The sequence below is a fragment of the Struthio camelus genome, chromosome 1, assembly GCF_040807025.1.
Source record: "Struthio camelus isolate bStrCam1 chromosome 1, bStrCam1.hap1, whole genome shotgun sequence".
Taxonomy (NCBI): Eukaryota; Metazoa; Chordata; class Aves; order Struthioniformes; family Struthionidae; genus Struthio; species Struthio camelus.
In genome coordinates this window covers 91,190,406-91,209,908 of record NC_090942.1, presented here as the reverse complement: position 1 = coordinate 91,209,908, position 19,503 = coordinate 91,190,406, and the positions used below count along the sequence as shown (strand labels likewise).

At 41.5% G+C, this 19,503-nt stretch overlaps 1 protein-coding gene across 1 annotated transcript in view; it reads left to right on the top strand.

Moving 5' to 3' along the window:
* Nucleotides 1-19,503, top strand: part of CASR (calcium sensing receptor) — a 76,607-nt gene that overhangs the window by 24,251 nt on the left and 32,853 nt on the right. The window contains exon 2 of the mRNA XM_068931015.1: nt 11,030-11,475. Coding sequence (XP_068787116.1) covers nt 11,291-11,475 — 185 coding nt within the window. The 5' untranslated portion in view covers nt 11,030-11,290. The remainder of the gene's footprint in view (nt 1-11,029; nt 11,476-19,503) is intronic.

Here is a 19,503-nt window from a genome sequence, read left to right as displayed (position 1 = left end):
TATTTCATGTCCTATCACCTTCAACCTGCTAACCAGAATAGCTTACACTGGCCAGTCAGAGGGTGAGAGAGATCTCTTTTGAATAACATTGCACTGAATTGTATAATATTAACTTCTTACAGACAACCGACTACTTTGGCATCTCCCCCACCACTCTCCACTCTCTCTAGGACCATCTCTAGAAAAAATATTAATCCTGAAAATTAGAAATTAAGAGCAATTCAGTTGAGTGTCACTTACTGGCAAAGCTTCTGTAACAGAGGTAGGAGAAAGGCCTTGCTTGAGATGCAGGAATGTATATGTAATATGCAGGAATGTAAGGTACCCTGAAAGACACACAGGTTGAATGCCTCACTGTTTCACCTGCAGGCAAAGTCCAAACTAATCAAACTTTGCAAAGAACATCCCAACGAAGTATACACATTCCCAAAAGGATGTATGGTGTCCTCATCTTGCAGAACACTCCCCAGGCTTTCTTCCTGCAGCTAACCAGGAAGGTCTAGTCACCTTCCAAAAATATAGGGTGGGTTAAGTGAACCATCACTGGAATAGACCCTGTTTAGCATGGTTTGTGGGACTGTCTTTAAAAGACAGAAAAGTTAGAGGTATTATATTATTAAAAAATGGTACCTTAGTAAAAATATTTCACTTCCCATTTTATAGCAACTCTTAAGGGTCCCAGTCACCCCAAAAATGAAGAAAACATTCATTGAAATTATCAGGGAGCCTTAGACTGGTATTATAGCTAAAACATCTTTTTTGTCCACTTTAAATAACTGACAAGATGGTAGGTTTTCAACAGAAGACAGGGATAGGAAACAACAAAGTTAGTAAACCATGACATGGCAGCAGAAGGAGATCAGAGTCTGGAACATAGAGAACTTTAAAATTAAGATCAGATGGATTCCCTGGTACCTAAATTCTCTAAATCTGAGATCGCTCGAGGGTCTAATGCATAAATTAGGGTAGACAATCACTGGTTGGCTTATGGCAACTTTCCCAAAAAGCAGCAGCTGGGCTGCTGTGTGTCTAGCATTCTGTCGAACCTGGAAATCCCTCAAAGCCCTTCTGTTCTGCTGCAGTTCATGCATGGTGCTGTAGCTCCTAAGCATTTCTTAGCAGTTTGTTAAGCAACTTTATGAATTTGTCACATGTTGTTTCTTCTGTAGTCGTTTTTCTAGTGAGCGCTGTGGGGGCACAGCAGAATGCTTTGGTTGGTAGGATGCTTTAACATCTTGACACATTTCAGTAATCCCTTTTATGAATACACGTGCACTTTTGCTACATTTATTCTGGAGAAGGTGCATGAATGGGAAGGTGAGAAGTTTTGGAATTTTTTGGAGGTTGTTCCACAGCCTTATGGTATCTCTTGCAGAAATGAGCTTTACCTCTTATTGTAGAAAACTCTTATCTTTCAGAGGAACGAAATCAGTGTGGCCAATAGGTTTTCAGCCGTGCCTGTGCAGAAATGGCACCAAAATCATAGGTCACCCTCCATATACGTTTCCATCAAGTACTGACTGTTCAGAAACCACCTATAGCCCAGCATCTGCTAACAGTTAATGACGTTAGCTGAGAGCATTCAATTAATCTCCAAGGTATTTTCTTCTACCACTTCTGTTTTACATCCCAGCATTGCCCAACACAGAATTATTTCCACAAAGTAATGTCAGTTCCTGGGACCTAATTACACTGATTCGGGATTTTGAACTGTGATATACATGCTACTGGTTGAATGAAAGTTATTTCAAAAGTGTAATGTGAATCCCAAAGTCAGATGCAGTCCTGACTGACAGGCAGTTCCTAGAAAGCCATGCGATCCCAGCTATGTTGCTTGGCATGGGGGTTGTGTCCATTTTATGAGCCAGTGCTGAAGTGGCAGGGAGATCAGAGGCCTTGTAATCTCCCACTAAATCCGTATCTGGTAATTGCTGCCTGAGGATTTGAACGAGTTTGGATTTTTTGCCTGTTTGTGCAAAAGTCAGAAACTGATGCTTTTTTGAATGCTGTTGCTGCCACCAAATATTTTCGGGGAATCCATGAAACAAAGTGTTCCATTTTGTCCTGGCTGCCTTTTTCTATATCTGCAGTTCCCTAGTGGCTCTGACTTCCATCTTGAACAGTTCAAGCTTTCTTGTTCTCAAACTGTTCTGTTAATCAGAATATCAACAGTGATACCCTTAGACCCATATGGCAGATTATGCCAATCTGCAATTTAGTAGTACTAGATGCAGATCAGAGTGTGACTCCACACCCTTTCTTAGTAGATATTGTATTATTTTGACACCAGTACATTAGCTTAGGGGTAAAGGAGAACTAATGGTATAGCCATTATGTGAAAAGAATGCTGTAGATACGAACACTGCATAAATCGGCCCAGCAGATGCTGATCCATTGACAAACTTTACAATGTCGGGCATATCAGATCTAGCAAAATTAAGTGATACAATTGCCTGGTTTACTATATTTTTTTTTTATATTTAGTTTATCTTGGAGAACTGAGAATGTTAGTCTAATACAACTACTTAAGTTTTTTATAGCCAACTTAAACTAATTCTAGGCCTACTTTTCTTCTGGGGGTTATTCCTCCCAATGGCTTTTTTCATTTGACCTGGCCAGGTCTTGTCTTTTAGAAGCTTCAGCAGCTTCTTTAGTGTCATGGCTAACTTGTATGAAATATTTTTGGCCTCCTCTTAACTTTGTCAATGCCAGGTGTGACTGTAAAGTACTTTTTTTTAGCATTCATTTTCTGTAGCATAATAGGATATTAGCAACTTGATTCCTGCCAACAGAATTTCATCTAGCACAGAGAACACCCCCTTAAGCTAACAACGGGGCATGGAAATATTGTCCTGGAGATGCCATGCTGGTAGTCGTGATGATTTTCTGAAGTCTCATTCTCAGGAGAAGCTCTAGCAACCATGTTCTGGATTTAATTTGAAATCAAATGTGGTGGTAGCATTTATAAAATCGAACCATTATTCTAGATCTGAATTTTGTTCTGCACTCCATTTGTCTCTGAACTCTCCAAACTTTTTTGAGGCTGATATTCCATTTGCAAATCATGCTATCTTTTCAGATAAAAATATTGCTCTTCTTTTGGGGTAAGAAGAGCAGTTTCTTTCAGCACTGGAAACAAGCACTTCATAGTCATTTTCAGCTAACACTTGTCTTCTTTGAAGACTTAAAAATTTACTTCTACAAACTAAGTCCAAACACAGCTCTTCTTTTTGAACACACTAGCAGTCTGGTATTGATTGCATCTTTGATGCGCTGATCCCTCATTTTGACCCAACAGGGGCAAGAAAGCTGTACAAATACCTGCATTAGTGACATATGTGAACAATTCACTTTTTCTCACCCTGTCGTTGTACAATTCAGAATTAGAATCTGTTTAGCACCTCAGTATCTAAAATTGTCTGTGAAGGCTTGTGTCCTATGTCTGCTGTCCATTTCTACACAGAAATGCCCTCTTTTAGTTGTCTTGGGCAATGAGATTGGGCATAGACTTTGCCACATATACCCACACTGTGATTTCTCTTCTACCAGAACTTCTTACTTGTCTGTTGCGGGCAGGAGAGATTTAATTGTATGCCTTGCATTAATAGGGAATTTCAAGGTATAGCAGGATATCTGCTAAGTTTTTTCTGTCATTTTAATGACTTACAGCTATCCATTGAGTAAGGCTTAATGAGTCCCAGATTTAACATTACAAAAACTGTGATGAATACCTAGTCTGACACCTGCGTTACACATCACATAGCTCTCCAGGCAGTAATTGTTTTATCAGATGCCTGACTCTTGGCTGTGTTACACTGGACCTTCTAGAAAGATACAGAAACTTGAAGATTTCAACAAGCAAAGGCTGAACAGGGAGTGCTTGAGGATTTTCTGACAGAACAGCATTTCATCAGACAACAGAAGCTCTGAGGAAACCTTCTGGTAGGCACAGTGCTTTGCTGAAACACAGCCGGAGTTTTCATGGGCTCTTGCTCCATGTCCAACAGGACCCTAGTGGGCTGGCAGCTGGCTTGGCTCCTCCAAACTGCCTGACACCCCTGCTCTGGGGCAGCCTCACCTGCAGGCTGTGCTGGCTGTGGCTTGTCCAGGCCTCCCAGGGACAGGACAGCCCTTGTAAGCCAGCTGTATGGGAGTCTCGGGTCCTTCCGGGTCTGTGGGACTAAGACAGTCCTGTTGCTACGAGACATGGCCAAGGCCAAGAATCTTCCCAGGCTCCCTGCTGTAAGAAGATCCTGAAAGCCTGGGAGATTCAGATGAGCTTGAGCACATAGGTTCTTGCTGGCGGTCTTGTGGTATCCAAGCTGATCACAAGAAGTTTAGCAAGTTCTAGTTTTGATCTGAATGGGAGTTAAAAGCTTTTGAAAGATGAGAATTTCTTGCGAAGTTTCAGGACCCTGTGGATATAAACATGTTCAACTTTAACTTACGGTAGATCGTCAGCTGAACACAAGTCAACAACGTCACGCTGTTCCAAAAAAGACAAGTGCCATGCTGAGAGATATAAACAGGGCTGTAGCCTGCAAGACACATGAAGTAATCCTACCACCCTGCTCAGTTCTAGTAAGGGCTCAACAAGAACACTGTGTTCATTTTTGGGCACTGTTCTGCACTAAATACAGAGATAAGTTGGAGAAAGTCCAGAGGAAAGAAACAAGAATAATTTGAGTTCAAGAAAGCATTGTTTGTGAAAAAAGATTAAATGAATTTAGATTGGTCTAAAAAAGGAGGAAGAGGGGAAAAGTGATAACAGAATTCAAATGCCAAACAAGGCTATTATGAAGAAGAAGAAACTAATCTGTCTGTGATAGATAGGATGAGAAGAAATAAGCTGAAGTTGCAACAAAGAACATTCAAGATGTGAGGAAACATCTGCATCACTAAGAGTAGAGGATCCTTGGAATAGGTTGCCCTGGGAATTTGTCAGGTCTCCTTCATTGGAAGGCTTTAAACAACATACGTCAGGAACGGTAAAGGTATTGTTGAGCCCCTCCTGGGCTGACGGGCAGATTGCATAACCCCTCAAGATCCTTTCCAACCCAGTTATTACATGAACTTCAGGAGCTACTGTTTGAAATTATGGTTAGTTACTATTTGAGTAAGAAGTACTTTATAAGTAACGTATCCAATGACTGTGACATTCAGCTACAAAAACCAAAGTTTTATTGAACATTTCTGACTTTTCTGCATTGTTCCTGGCAACTGAAACATTCATTCAAGTAGCAAAACTGCAATTGTTGAAAGGATTGCTACAATCCTTTCAATACCTGTGCCTGCCCTAGAGTACTTTCTCTCCTCCCTCAGGTACTGTCTGCCATGACAATAGTGACCCTCTGTCTCCTCCTTTTCCTGGAGGAATTTTAGGTTCCTCCACTGGAGTTTAGGTGAGATGGCTGATACTTTGCTTCCACTTCCAACAAAGTTCAAGGTCTAACAATATGGCAGTTACAAAACAAAACAAAAAATTAAAGAATACTAAAAAAGTGGTGGGGGTAGGGTTAAAAATACAGCTGTGTCCAAAAATTGAAATGAAATACTGATTTTCTGAGATTTGTCTTACAGAAGAAATCTCATGGAATTATATTTGCTGAATAAATGAACAGAAAAAAGGTTTCTGCATTTGAAGAGCTTATAATCAAAATGTTGACAAGCTAATACTAAATACTTTTTTAAATGTAAAGATATTTGCAAAGGAAAGAAAATAGTAGCAGATAACAAGCTTCCTTGTTAATTCAGTTGCTTGTTAATTTAATATTTTTAATCTTTTAGCTGAAAACTGCAGGAGCACAGTAATTTATTCTATTAGCAGTACAATTTCCACCTGTATTTTGCTAAGTTTTGATGTCTTCAGGCATGCATTAGCGGATAATTCAATCTTTGGCTGCATAAAGCTTTCCTTTAATAAGGAAGAGACCCATAATCTTAATCCAATTAAAGAAAAGAGAACTGAAGGAAGATTTACCACAACAAAAGGAGGTACTGGAGGATATTAGCTGTTGGTACTGGCAGCAAGCAAATAGCTGTTCATCAGGAAATCGGTAACTTCAAATATTTTCAGTCTCAGGCATGGAGAGCATTTTAAAGCACCTGGGAGAACTGTGTCTTATATTAAATGAGTTGGAGATACTTGGTGTCCCAGCTGCAGAAGGTACTTACGTATGCAGAGTTGAAAGTTTTGACACAGTGAGATTTAGAAGGAGTTGGACATATATTTCGTTTTGCTTTTTCTGAACATCTTAGCAGGCATCTGCATCTTTTTGTGCAAATATATCTTTGTAAATCTGTCCCTTGCTTTGCTTCCTCAGGGATGCAGGTTATATACGCACAGCCCATCCTGTTCACAGACAGCCCTTGCAATATTTGTTCAGTTCTGTGTCTTGCCCATGAAAATAGCTAGTTCCAAATTATTCAGAGGCACACCAAGTATTACCCTATACCATGAATGAATAATTTTGTTTTTGTTGTCTAATCCCTTTTAGTGCTCTTGCATGACATCTTGTAGCACTGATTTCCATAAATATGGTATTAACATGAACCCTCTTTTACCAGTTAAGATCTGTTGCCTCTTAACTTTGTCTACTGTGAGAAAGGAGAAATAAGAACACAAATTTACTTTTTTGACACGTAGGACTTCAGCCGTGTACTGACTGGTGGCAAAGCGTGGTTCCTAAATATTCAGTAGCATCAGCTCAGACCGTTCCATAGCATCCTAGCAAACTAAATTACATTGTTTGTCTGTTTATGTTGAAAACTGTTTCCCTTTTTGTAAGCAAAGAACTCCAAAGGTAAACAAAAGCCTTATTAAATGGGAAGCAGAAAACTGGGAAAACCTGAGTAATATATCAGCAGACTGTGGTCCTGAGCTCACCCTCTTCCCACAGCAGTCGGTGAAGTCACTGTCCTACAGACTATTCTTTGTCCAGGCTCAGAAAAGCCCTTTCTTGGGCACCTCCATCTCTGGCCCTGAAGGAGCACGTAGTCCCCGAGGTGTCTTTGCCAGCTGGAAGGGAGGAAGAGAGGGGATGCCCTAAATAGCATTAGTCAGACCATCCTGTCTCCTTGCAGCTCTTCTCCAGAAATTACTGCTCCCTGCTTCAAACGTCTTGCCTCTAAGTATTGGGCTCACCTGTGCTGGCCCTCACCTCACTGACCGTATCAGCTTCTTTTTCTTTCTTTCCAGTACAGAATAAACAAAAATTAAGCCACTCTTCTCCCTGTTGCCCTTTGCCTAGGACTCTCCTCCTGGAAGGCTTCATTGCTGACTGGGGCGACTCCTCAGCCTGCTCATGAACTGGGCACAGAATGTTTTGTCCATTCCTTACCACATGATTCATAATACTTTATTCATGCCAGCCTTAAACCTAACAATATTTTAACAAGAATGCTCCATAGTAGCGTGACTGACATGCCACCGATGCCCTGCTTCTCTGGTCCCCCTTGCTCTGGGGAAGCAATATCCCACAGATGCTGGCAGAGTGCTCCCTACAGAAAGGAGCCTCTGTCCTCCTGGAGCTTCAGGTTGCTTTTCTCTCCCTTTACCCAGAAGTGTCAGCCCTGACCTCTTGCCTGTTGCTGCCGTGTACTGTTCATCATTTCAGATCTTCTCTGCTGTTCCCTTTAATTCATATTAATCTAAACAGTGACAGCTTTTCTAACCCTGAATTCTCTCCTGGACACACAAATTTTTCACTGACTTTCTGAGCTGCTTTGGTGTGTCCTGTATCCTACAGTGGGGCAGAGGTATCGAAGCCAGCACACTTTTTAAGCAAGTTTAAATTGAGTTTAATGATAGCGTTGTATTACTTTCTGCTTTTTAATCACACTTTGTTACCCGGCAGAGCATTTTACTTACTTTTTGGCCGCAGTTTCATACACAACCTGAGTCTCTATTGAACTGTCTAGAGGAAGACCCTATTTTGGTCTGTTGTTATTGATTTTCTTGTGGCTGCTAGTTCTGGAACATGCACAGAACCTAAACCAAGCCAGTATAAAAATATTTTGTTCAATTTGCAAGACCTTCTAAGAACAGCAACTCTCAAAATAGCCTTTCATGCCTGTACTGAACAGAAATGGGGGTTAGGTGGGAGATACACCTGCCCAGATGTATCAGATCAATGAAACAGGCAGGGAGGCAAGTACAGTGAGCAGAATGAAAGCAGAGAGCATTCTATTCCCCTGGGATGCGTCACACACACTGGGACTGGCTGGACCAGAGACGTTCACAACATGTGACAGACCTCACTTGACAGCCATGGTCTTCCACAGAGCATTTGCAGACCCCACAGCAATTCACGTGGGCCCTACTCCCCCTTGGCAATGGTTGAAGAGCAGGCTGCAAGCCAGGTGAAGTGATTCAGCAGAGAAGCAGGCCATTCCTGCCCACTCTCTTTCTCTGGGATGCCCTGCTACCAGCTCATCCAGTGTTGAGAGGGTGCCCTTGGAAAGATGGCAGCAAGGAGCAGGAAGACGATACTGGAACAGTTTGTTTGACTGCACCCCTCCTTGCTGCCTAATCTGGGGAGTACTTGGGAAGCAGGATAAGCAGAGCAGGCAGGAGGGATTGCTCTAGCCACTGTACTCTGAATTCAGGTAGGGAGTGGGCTGTGAGTGGAGGCAGAGAGCAGTCATGGTGTACTGGACCTCCCCATCTGCAATAAACTCAGTGTGCTCCTGAAGCACTGGGCTTGCAGTACATTCATCTGCTACCTGACTGCGTGTGCAGAAAGCCTAGCAGTTTGTCAAGGCAGCAGGCATACAGCCCTCTGCAGCAGGGGGCAGACAGCACACCTTGCTTACTGCCACAAGTCCAGGCATCCATTTTGCAGATAACTGGAAATGGAGCATCTCATAGCAGAAGGGCTTTCTCAGGCAGGACAGAATGAAAAGGATCTGCAGCTGACTGCAATGATTGTTTGACCTTCAGCAATTCATCCCATTGGACTTGGCAGACTTAGCCTCAGCCAGGTGGAGAGAAAGAACATCAGGCTAGAAAATGCCTGGTATGCTTTTCACAGCTTTTTAAATCTGTAAGTGATGGGAGGAAGATTCCCTAGCTGGAAAGAGGCAAGGCATTTCCTTTTTCTGTTAGGCATTGAAGAAGCAAAAGCCACAGTCCATCTGCCATGGAGAGGGAGAAGAAAGCTTGAGGAGTTTTCCACACTTTGACTTTTGGCGCTGCTTTATCACCCACTGGTCCTGGTTCTGATGAAAGTACTGGTTGTTCTGGTGTCAAAAGGCTTGTCAGTAAAAGGTACCAGTCAAAACAATATGCTCACAAGCGATAGAATATATTATACGCTAACTGCAGCAGTTTGATGTAAGGCCAGTTGCTTTCCAAAGGAATGTCCCAAAGTGTTTTCTGACTAACAGTGTCAGCAGCAGTTGGACATTTCATGTTGTCATATCTTGAAGGTGTTGAAATCCCCACACAGCGGTAGAGATATAGCAGCCGAGTTTGTCCAAAATGGGAGCTTCTGACTTTGGATTGAGTCATTTTGACCCTGTGAACATGAAATACACATTTTTTCATATGAAAGTCCTTATCTTCTGCAAGACATTTCAGTATGATTCCACATTTCCTGGTAGAAAACTGTTCACCTAGAAAAGTTTTGACCTCTAGCCAAAGATGCCTAGCAAGAAGAAGCCCTTTCCAATAAAAATGCACTTTTTCCAAGCCAGGATCAAAAAACAGTTTAGAATGAACCTGCCCCAGAGAAGTGCAGCGAACCCCGCTATTCTGAGTGTGTTGACTGCTGAGGCACAAGAATGACCTGAGCTTTGTCTCTCTTCTCCTACTGACTGCTGCTCCTGGACTTTCATTTGAGCAAGAATGTGTGAGTTATTTCCAAATGCCTGGGGGACATACAGCATGCATAACTGTTAAGTCTGTGTGCTAGAAGAACCCCCATGATCATCATGCCTGACCTATGTGGCAGAAGTCATAGCGTTCCCCTGCAGTAGCTCCTCATTGGCCTAGATAGAGGTTAAATCTGTTGAAGTATTTCTAGCGCATAACAAGTCATCCTCATAAAAAAGATTCTCAGCACTTGAAAACTCTTGATAACTTGCTCTATAAGTTACCTGTCCTAAGTATTAGCATTGTATGTCTAGCTTCTAGTCTGAATTTGACTAACTTCGGCTTTTTACTAATAGCTTTTATACCTATTCACACTGGACTGAAGAGGCATTTATTATCTTTTCTCTTTGTCTCCCCATAGGCATTTTTATATGACATAATTAAGTTAGCTCTTAATTTGGCAGGCCTGTAAATGTGCTGCAAGGGAAGCACATTGAGCACAGAGAAGCTACAATACTTCTCATCCCAACAGGACGCAGGCTTCAAAGCCATAGAATAGTTAAGCCTGGAATGACGTGATCACTGAACGTTTTAAGCCTTCAAAATTTGTTATGAAGGATCTTGATTTCAGATGCTTCCCTGCAAGTTGTCTTCCTTTAGGATATGAGCAAAGTCTTTCTTGTAGCCTTGTTTCATTTTTAGCAAGGATGAGTTCAATCCAAAAAGTAAAGAGCAGTCAATGGAAAGAAGGGGACCCACACCAAAATTTTATCATAGTTCTTTGCTTAAGAGAAAGGCTTGGTTCCTACTCTAGTTCATGCTTCCTCATTTCCTACTTGCCTATTCCAGTTTCTTCCACAGTATGTTCTGCTCATTGAGGCCTAATTTTAAGTTTTACAGGGTCTCCTGTGACTGAAGTAATGCAGAGCCATAGGCAGATTTAGTAACCCACCTCCTGCCTGTGATGGAATTAGGCATCTGAGAGAATCTGTGACACTTGTTTGAAAAAGACTGAGGATAGTCCCGTGTACTCATCAGTAGGAAGGTGTGGCTGGGCTAGCGCTGATGTCTGACTTGATCTTTCAAAGTTAGGATATGCCCTGGGCAGGTCATTGAGTGGGGGCAACCTCAGATGCATATGGAGAGGTTGATTTGACAAAGCAGAACTACTGTGGTGTGTAGCTGGGATCACTTTTCATTATCTTTCTTTTGCAGTTCTCAGAGATGGGCTCTCCGTAGTGCTTTGGTTATGAAGAACCAAGGACAACTGAATTGTTGGTTTGCAATGGAGAAGATAGAGAGAGAAATACCAGCACTGTGGCTCCCACCCTGTTGCTTAGCTCCCTGCAGACATGTGTCACAAATCTTCCCTGTGCTATATTAGGGAAAGGAAAAGCTTACTTGACATTACTAGATCCACTTGCTTTCTTACATCATCTTTTTGCATCCTATAACCTCCTGGTGAAAAGAAGAACAATGACTTTATATAGCTGCTGCTTCATTCTTTTGGTATTTGCCTGGAACACTGCTGCCTATGGACCAAACCAGCGGGCACAGAAAAAGGGAGACATTATTCTTGGAGGATTGTTCCCCATTCATTTTGGAGTGGCTGCTAAAGACCAGGATCTAAAATCAAGACCAGAATCAGTGGAGTGTATAAGGTAAGCCATAAAGAAAGAAAATAAAAAGTCTTGGTGGAGGAGTCTCGACCTTTCTCAACTAGAGGCAACATGCTATACTAGTAAGTAATGGTCTGTGACCTGATGCTTACAGAGAACTGAGTTCTACAAGGTAATGGGAAAGGATGGTGTAAATAAAAGGAAAAAAACAGGTGTGTAAAGACACAGGTGTGTGTATATGCATTAAAGAGCGTGGTAAGTAATATTTGGACAGTGAAAGAGGGCAGTCCATATATTCCCCAAAGTTGCCAAAACACAGGTACACTGATCTACCTTGTCCTGCACAGTGGATGCGTGAATAGTATCCTAAAATACTTCCTAGAAGAAGGAAGGAAAATAACCAGGAGTGCCTTTCAGTCCATTTACTACAGTCCATACATAGAAAAATAGCTTGGAAATCAAATATTAGGGTTTTTTTCAGTTCTGCCTCTCATCTGCTAAGCACTTTGTAAACTGTTTAGTTGCCTAAACAAGTGAAGAGGTGAGAGTTGGACAGATCACTGCTTTTGAAAAATGCTGCCAAACACACAGCTGTCTCTTTAGGACTTTTACGAAGACTTGAACTCCCTGCTCAGACTTTCCTCACCTAAAGTCCTCTTCTTCTGTGTAAACAGTGCATATAGATTTTGTATACATCTTTGGCACTTAGTCCTGGGGGGAGAGGGGGTAATACACATGAAAATAGCTTCTCTTATTACTGAAGTGTAGCCATTTTTATGATGAAACACAAGGGATTTTTAACCTAACAATCCTGCATATAATACACATAACAATTTAGAAATGGGAAGTGTGACAGAAGTTGATTGCAACTGAAATGTCACACAGACAAAATATATGCAATTGATATGGAATTTTGTCCTCATCACGCATGGGAAAGCACTTCAGTGTCATGGGACCTCTTCCATAACCATACAGGAAAGAGTAATATTTATAGAATTATTTTGACTTCTGGTCCTAAAGTGGGGATCTAGTTCAATTTTGTTGGAGATGGTGATGAAGAATTGCTGACATTCCTCCTGCTGCACTTATAGATCCCAGGTGTGGTTTCCCACTGAGATACTGAACAGGAAATATCCATCTAGGTTACGAGATCATACCCTGATGCTCTCGTAGGAAGCACCCAACAAGAAGTGTAATTAAACAGGCGTTCTTCTGGTTTATTCTGTGCACGCACATGAACATCATGAAGGAAATGTATGTGCAATGTCTACCTCGTGGAGTAAGAAGTTCTCCCAGAATTTCAGCTTATTTCATCATTTTCTCTCTCTTGGAAGGAGCATTTTAAAAGTGGAACGTTGAAGAGCAATGGATGTTTTCATCTCTCATTGTCTTCTTCATTTGCTCCATGAGGTAGGCAGGACAGTACCAATATTTGTAAACTGAAAGTAGCATTCATTTCTGTCAGCACTGGGTCAGTTTTGGTAACTGTTTTGACAGGGGCACATTATTAGAATGGATCACAGAAGAATGAAGCAGTCTGTTTCCCCAGGACGACTGCTAGTGAGTGGTTGCCAAAAAGCTTTGTTATAATGAGGTAGCACTGCCAACATTGGGAAAGTGCTCAGCAGCCAAACAGGCTGTCTTATGGACCTATTGGGAGCTCCTTGTGGATGGCATTTGAGCTGCCAAAAGGCATTTTCCACCTGAAGTTTGCTGGCGTGGGATCTGTATTCCCCTTACTCTTGCACCAAGGAATGGCAGATGGAAAGGAGCTGACTAAAGAGGCACTTTGGGCCTCTTTGCCTGACTCCTTCAAAGAACTGAATAAATCATGAGTTGATAGCATAGGGCAAGTATAGAGAGAATATTTAATGAGAGGCAGAAATCTAGCTGCAGAGCTAGTCATAATTACAACAGGAACAAGGGAATGATTTGACCAGATGTAGCTGGAAGCAGTTTCATCACACATGCTTTCACCAGAAAATGACAATTTCCAAGAAGGGTTCAATTCACAAGAGGTCGGGTTGGAAAGACTTTTTGAATCTGGTCATCAGATTTGAATAGTGAAGATAATCAATCTATAGGACAGTTTATGGACTGCGGTGAATTCCTTGTTATTGGACTGTTTTAAATTGAGAGCAGATATTTTTCCTGATAGGGATTCTTTATTTCAAGCAGGACTTAATTCAGAGAAGTCCTGTTGCCTGACTTACGCAGAGGCCTCATTAGACAAAAGTGGTGGTCCCTTTTAGTTTTGAATTCTCTGACTTTGTAGCAGGCTGGGGCAGGGTTGTACATGATGACTCTAAGAGCCCAACATGTTCACCAAGTCGTGAGCTAAGACTTTTTAGCCAGACTCTTTCATTTCGTTATTGAGTTTCCTCATTTCTGGGCAGCTGGCTAGCCTGGAATGGGTCTAATCATATTTTCTGCCAAAAATTGATAGGTTTTGGTTTCTTTCCCAAGTAGAGTCTTCCCAATCTTGTAGTGTCAAAAACTTTTGTAGAATGAGAAATCCACTACAGGAACATAAAAATGGCTGTACCTGGTCAAACCAAAGGTCCTCTAGCTTAATATCCTGTCTTCAACAGAGGCCAAAAGCTAACAGTACTGCAGGGAAGGCATGTGGCAATACTTTCACAAAAGTTGCTAGTGCCTAAAAATTGGCAGCTCAGGGACTGCTAAATGAGGGATGATGTCTTTAGTATTTAATTACCCTGTAATGAATTTCTCTTCTATGAATTAGTCTGATCCCTTTTTGAACCCATGTAAGCTTTTGGCATCCACTGCCTTCAGCAGAACACAGTCCACAGCTTAGTCACACACCCCTTGTTTTCTTTGAACCTGCTGCTACTAACTTCAGTTGGAGCCCTCCTTGTTCCTAAGAAAGCAAACAAGCCTTCACTGTTCACATTGCCCTTGCTGCTGAAGATGTGACCAGTCTCTGCTGTATCCCACTCAGTCATTCCTCTATCCTTCCTGGCAAGTCCTAACCTACTTGCTTGATCCTGTTACAAAATCTGTTCTATACCTTCTCTGAGCCTTCTCCAGTGCTGCTATATCTTTCCAAAGCTGCAGCTGTATCAACTGTATATCTGCCCTGTTTTTAGACAGCTATGTACAGTTTTTAAATTCTGTGTTAAAGAGATGTCTCGTATCGCATACAAAAGTTTGATCCAGGAAGTATGTGGGAGTATGTGGTCATCCTCTCTCTTTCCTCATCCCCTCCACCATTAGGCAGCAATAGCAACAAGTCATCAGACTGTGTGACACATCAGACTGTATGACACACTCCTGGCTTTGACAGGAAGCAAAGACCTATTGGTCCCACTGAAACTCTAGGGATGGGTTGCCCCTGTCTGTTCTGGAGCTCAGCATCAGGCAATGTAAGAAATGTGGCTTCCCTTTCTGTTGAAGACTGTGTGCTGTTTGAACATTTTCTAGACATTTAGCTGTTTTCAGTTCCATCCCTATACTCTTAAACAGGGCTTCTCAAAATAGGTAAGACAGTTGTCTCTCCACTCTCTCAGTTTGCACACTCTTTGTATTCTTGTGGTATTGCATCTTTCTCCCCAGTTCAGCATGCATACTGACCTAAATCTACTGTGCATGCCTCACACATGGTTATTTGGAAAACTATTTACTCAGCAGTGAAAGGAAAAAAGAGCAGTAACAATTTCTTCACAGTTCTTTTTGTGCTGGTTCTACTGGAAATTTGTATTCACCCTTTAAACACTGAATTGTAGAATGCAAAGCGAAAACTTGCTCTTGATTTTGCAACCCCAAATGTAAGATTCCTGTCACAGAATGAGATGGGAATTGTTTTCTGTGTTTTAGAAATATTTACCTAGTTTATTGCTTAAGCAACCAAGTATTCTATATTTGATATAAACACATCTTCTGTCTTTGTATACCTCAGGTACTGTGACAGCAACTTTCCTACTAACATTTGCTGTCACATGTCTGACGTATACAATGGAGACAGATACTGAGCACAGCACAAGCTATCCATGACCCTCGTTCCCTGCCAGCACCCACAGAGGCTTAGTCATAACTTAATTTCTCTGCCCTTTTTCAATTCCAGCTAGATTCATTATATTATTACTAGTAGCAGTAGTATCGTTAGTAGTATTGTTAGTATTATAGCACAGATGGGCAGTACCCATAGGTTCCTCTTACTCTGATGGGCTGTTTGCAATAAGAATATATCCCCTGTGTGTTGAGATGCAGTGTTGCCAGTATGGTGTCACTACGTCCTAATTTTTGTGCATATTCCCCTTATTCTGATCAGCAGTCCAGTCAAGGTTCCAAATTGTGGCACAGAGTTTACATGGTAAAACATCATCCCCATGTCATAGTGCACAGTTTCACAGAGCACAGCTCCAGGACATTTTAGCTCACTGAGTCAACGTGTCTATGAGAGATGAAAGAATTTTAATTCTACTCCTAAACACTCAGCCTTGTGGATATATTTGGTAATCCGTCTAGAGAACCGAATGAGTATTGTGCTGTTTAGAACTTCCCTTCTAAAACCAAATTATTTCCTTTTCCTCTTTTTAAGTCTTTTTTTTTTTTTAATCTACACAGCTCCCCTTAGCCATAGCCCTAACTTTTGAGAATGGTAAGCAACTCACTGTGCTCTTCTAACTGGGGGAATCCTACAGTTGACCGAAGTTCTTGCCTTTGCATATCTTAGTAATAGCAGTGCTAGTAAGTGCTAGTAGCAATTGTACATTATTACTGTACTGGAAATCTAGAGAGGACAGAGAAATCAGGATATAAATACAGCCACTAGAGAAAGAAAAGAGTACTGGTGATCTGAGATGCGTGCAGCCTTTGTCACCATTTTTGAGTTAAAGTACGTATCAGCTATAGGAGGGTAAGTGAAAGCTGTGTTTAGAGTTTTTACATTACTTTGTCCTTCGTTTCTCTCATATTCTATTGGTTTTCTTTTGGTGGCTTGCAAGTTTTGATAAATGAAGGTCAATATGCAACATGAAGCTGTGAATTGCTCCTTTATAGAGACTAACAGATCCCCATTTCCCTGCTGGATCCAGACAGTATGAGCTGTTCAAACCAACCCAAATAAACAAGCGAATAGACAAACAATATCTCAGAATTTCAGGTTTCTCTCCAGGGTCTCTTGGAGACTAAGTAGGCTCTGCAGCCCTTGAGTCTTGCTGACAGTCCCCCACACAGCTGGTGGCTTTGGCTGCATCTTACAGATGGGGAAACTTAGAGAACAGCCTGAGCAGGGTCAGGAGCAGCATATTTCCTAGCCCAACCCATGCTGTAAGTGCCAGCCTGGCCAAAGCTCCGTCTGCGTGGTGGTGATCTGGAGAAGGAGCCTGGAGGTGCTGGCCTCACAAGTAAAGGAAAAAGGACTGGGGTGAAACAAGTTCCCAAACATACACGTCTCAGATTCCATAACCCCATGGGCCATGCAGGTCATGCACCGGCGGGGCAGTCTCACTGCTAGTGCTGGCTTTCACAGGTCATGGAGCTCTGGGGAGCTCAAACCGTATAAGTGACTTTATGTCGCTTAATTTATATACCCTCACTTTGCCCCGTTAATTGAGACATTTTAGCCTTCCTGAACATCTCTGGATGGACGCATTTAAACCAACTAGAAAGAAACCTCTTTGAATCAGTGAGATCTTGTGAGTGTACTAGCTGGCAAACTGGGCTGCAAAGATAATCCATCCCCTGGGGATTGGATGATTCGGATGAGAATTTGTGGAAGAGTCGTTTCTGATTTCTCTTTGCCTGTTTTTACTCCTGCCTGGGACTAGAAAGAAGCTCCAGTGAAATGGATTGCATACTCCAGGCCTGAGGGACAGGTGAGAGAATAGGTGTGAGTGAGGGGAAGCAGTTAAAGAACAAGTGTGAACTGAAATTCCTGCCTACAGCTTTGGGCACTGAGTTATTTACATTGAACTCTCATTTAGAGCTTATGGGCCACTCTTCATAGCAGGACATCTTAAAAATGTTAAAATACAAGACCATGCCAACGGAGCTGTAAAAATAATCTATCAGAAAATAAGTTTTGGAAGCTCCTTCTTTCCACTTATTTTCAGCGACTATTTAAAGACACTGGACACTGGAGGTCTAATGAAAAGCTTTCTTCTGTTACTAAGTCCTTTGGATGTTGCTGTTTCTTCATGGAAATTCCCAGTGAAATGTCTGCATGGCTGACAGAACACTACAGTGATTAGGCACATCAGTCACATTAGTCACAGCAGCAGAACGAGGTCACCTGGATCTGTGCAACATGCTGCCAGTTTCAAAGGCTGCTTTTACCCATCACTTGCCTACACACCAAGACAAGAGAAATCTATCTGTAGCCCTTTTCTGGGGTTATATCCACACAAGTTCCACTCACAGAGATTAAAGGAATTGTTAATCTTGCTTCAATTAGAGCAGTTTAGCAGAGCTCCCTTCATCTGACTCTATCAGTTTTAGCACTGGTATGGTACAGATACAACACTATATCGGTGTTATCAAAATGAGACCTTGTTTGAAGTTCTATCAAGGGTAAGTAATATTAGAGAAGACAGAGCCAGGTGTGTTTGTCTCTAACCCACCTGATCATCTTCTGGTGAACTGCTGGTACTGATACCAGCAGAGGTGCAGCTAAGAAGAATTGCACATTCCCTGTCCATACTAGTTTGGCTGGAGGTAAATTATCAAAAGCATTTCAAAGACATTCTGGAGTCTAGCTCCCAGACAGTACCTCCTGCTTTCCTTTCCCTTCCAAAATAAAACCAATCCAAACTTCAGTAGGTAGACTAAATGCTGTAAATAAAAGCTCATCAATAACATATATCATAAAGGAAAATAAAAGCAGTTATGTATCACGGGCTTTACTCTGCATCTGCTGAATGTAATGGCAAACACATTCTTTGAAGGTGAGGGGAAGGCAGTCCGTTTTCACTGATTCTGAAGATACCACTCGAAACCTTGCTGCATTTTTAAAATCTAAATCAAATTGCTGTCAAACAGCCATAACACACTATCTAACACAGCCATAACACACAATCTAACTTCTATGTCATACTCCACATGGGTAATTGAATGTGAGGTGGCATAATTTTTTGTTTACACACACTGGAATGTATGAGGCTGAATAATGGTACCTTTGAACTTCCCAGCTTCGAAGGAGTCTTCCCTTTAAATATACAAAATCTGTTAATGTTTTTCTCCTTTACATTAGCAGCCTGAAGGTAGTTGCTTACTTCAAATTATGTTTTCATTTTAACTAAAGGTATCTGTGGATACATTTAGCTCTTCAAAAAGAAGTATCATAAAACCCTTCCTCGTTGTGCTTTTGGTCTTCCTGGAGTGCATTACTGGCCATGTGAGGCAGTTTGGTTGGCCCAATACATTTTTTTTTCTGTACAGAACATTCACTGCCTCATTCCCTCTGAGACTTGCATTTTTATTTCAGAGCTCTTCCATTGCATCTCACTCCTCAATGATTTGAAACTAGAACAAAAAAAAATTTTAATGACCAATTTATTTCTGAATGTAATGCACCATCCCATGTTCTAGAGGATGTCCATGTTCTAGAGAGTGACCTTAAAAAAACTAGCTGTCCATTTGCTCATAAATTATAAATAAGGGTTTTTACTGGCCTCAAACTTATGACTTAAAGCTGCTGAAGAGCTTTGTAATGAAACCACGTTGTTTGTTCTTTGAGGTGCAACCTCAGAGCAGAACCTCTTTTGGAAGTTGACCAAAGATCTCTGGAAGAGGTGAAATGAAGTTGAATAAATGATGCTTTTAAGACTTAAAGGTAAACCTTAGATGTGATACCTTTAGAACTTCTGATCCCTGATAAATCAGATAAAATTCCTGTAATGGAAGTAATGTGGTTATGTTCATTCAACACTGAATAAGTCAGATGTAGCTAATATCAATTTTGGAAGCAGTTCATTTTATCCAGTAATGAAAAAATGTTTGGGTCATAGGGACTCAGGGACTGAAAGTTCATGACCGGATATAGCTTATCTTAAGAAACCTCCACCTTGGTAATCAAAATATATCTGAAAATATTTCAAAATGGTGCTC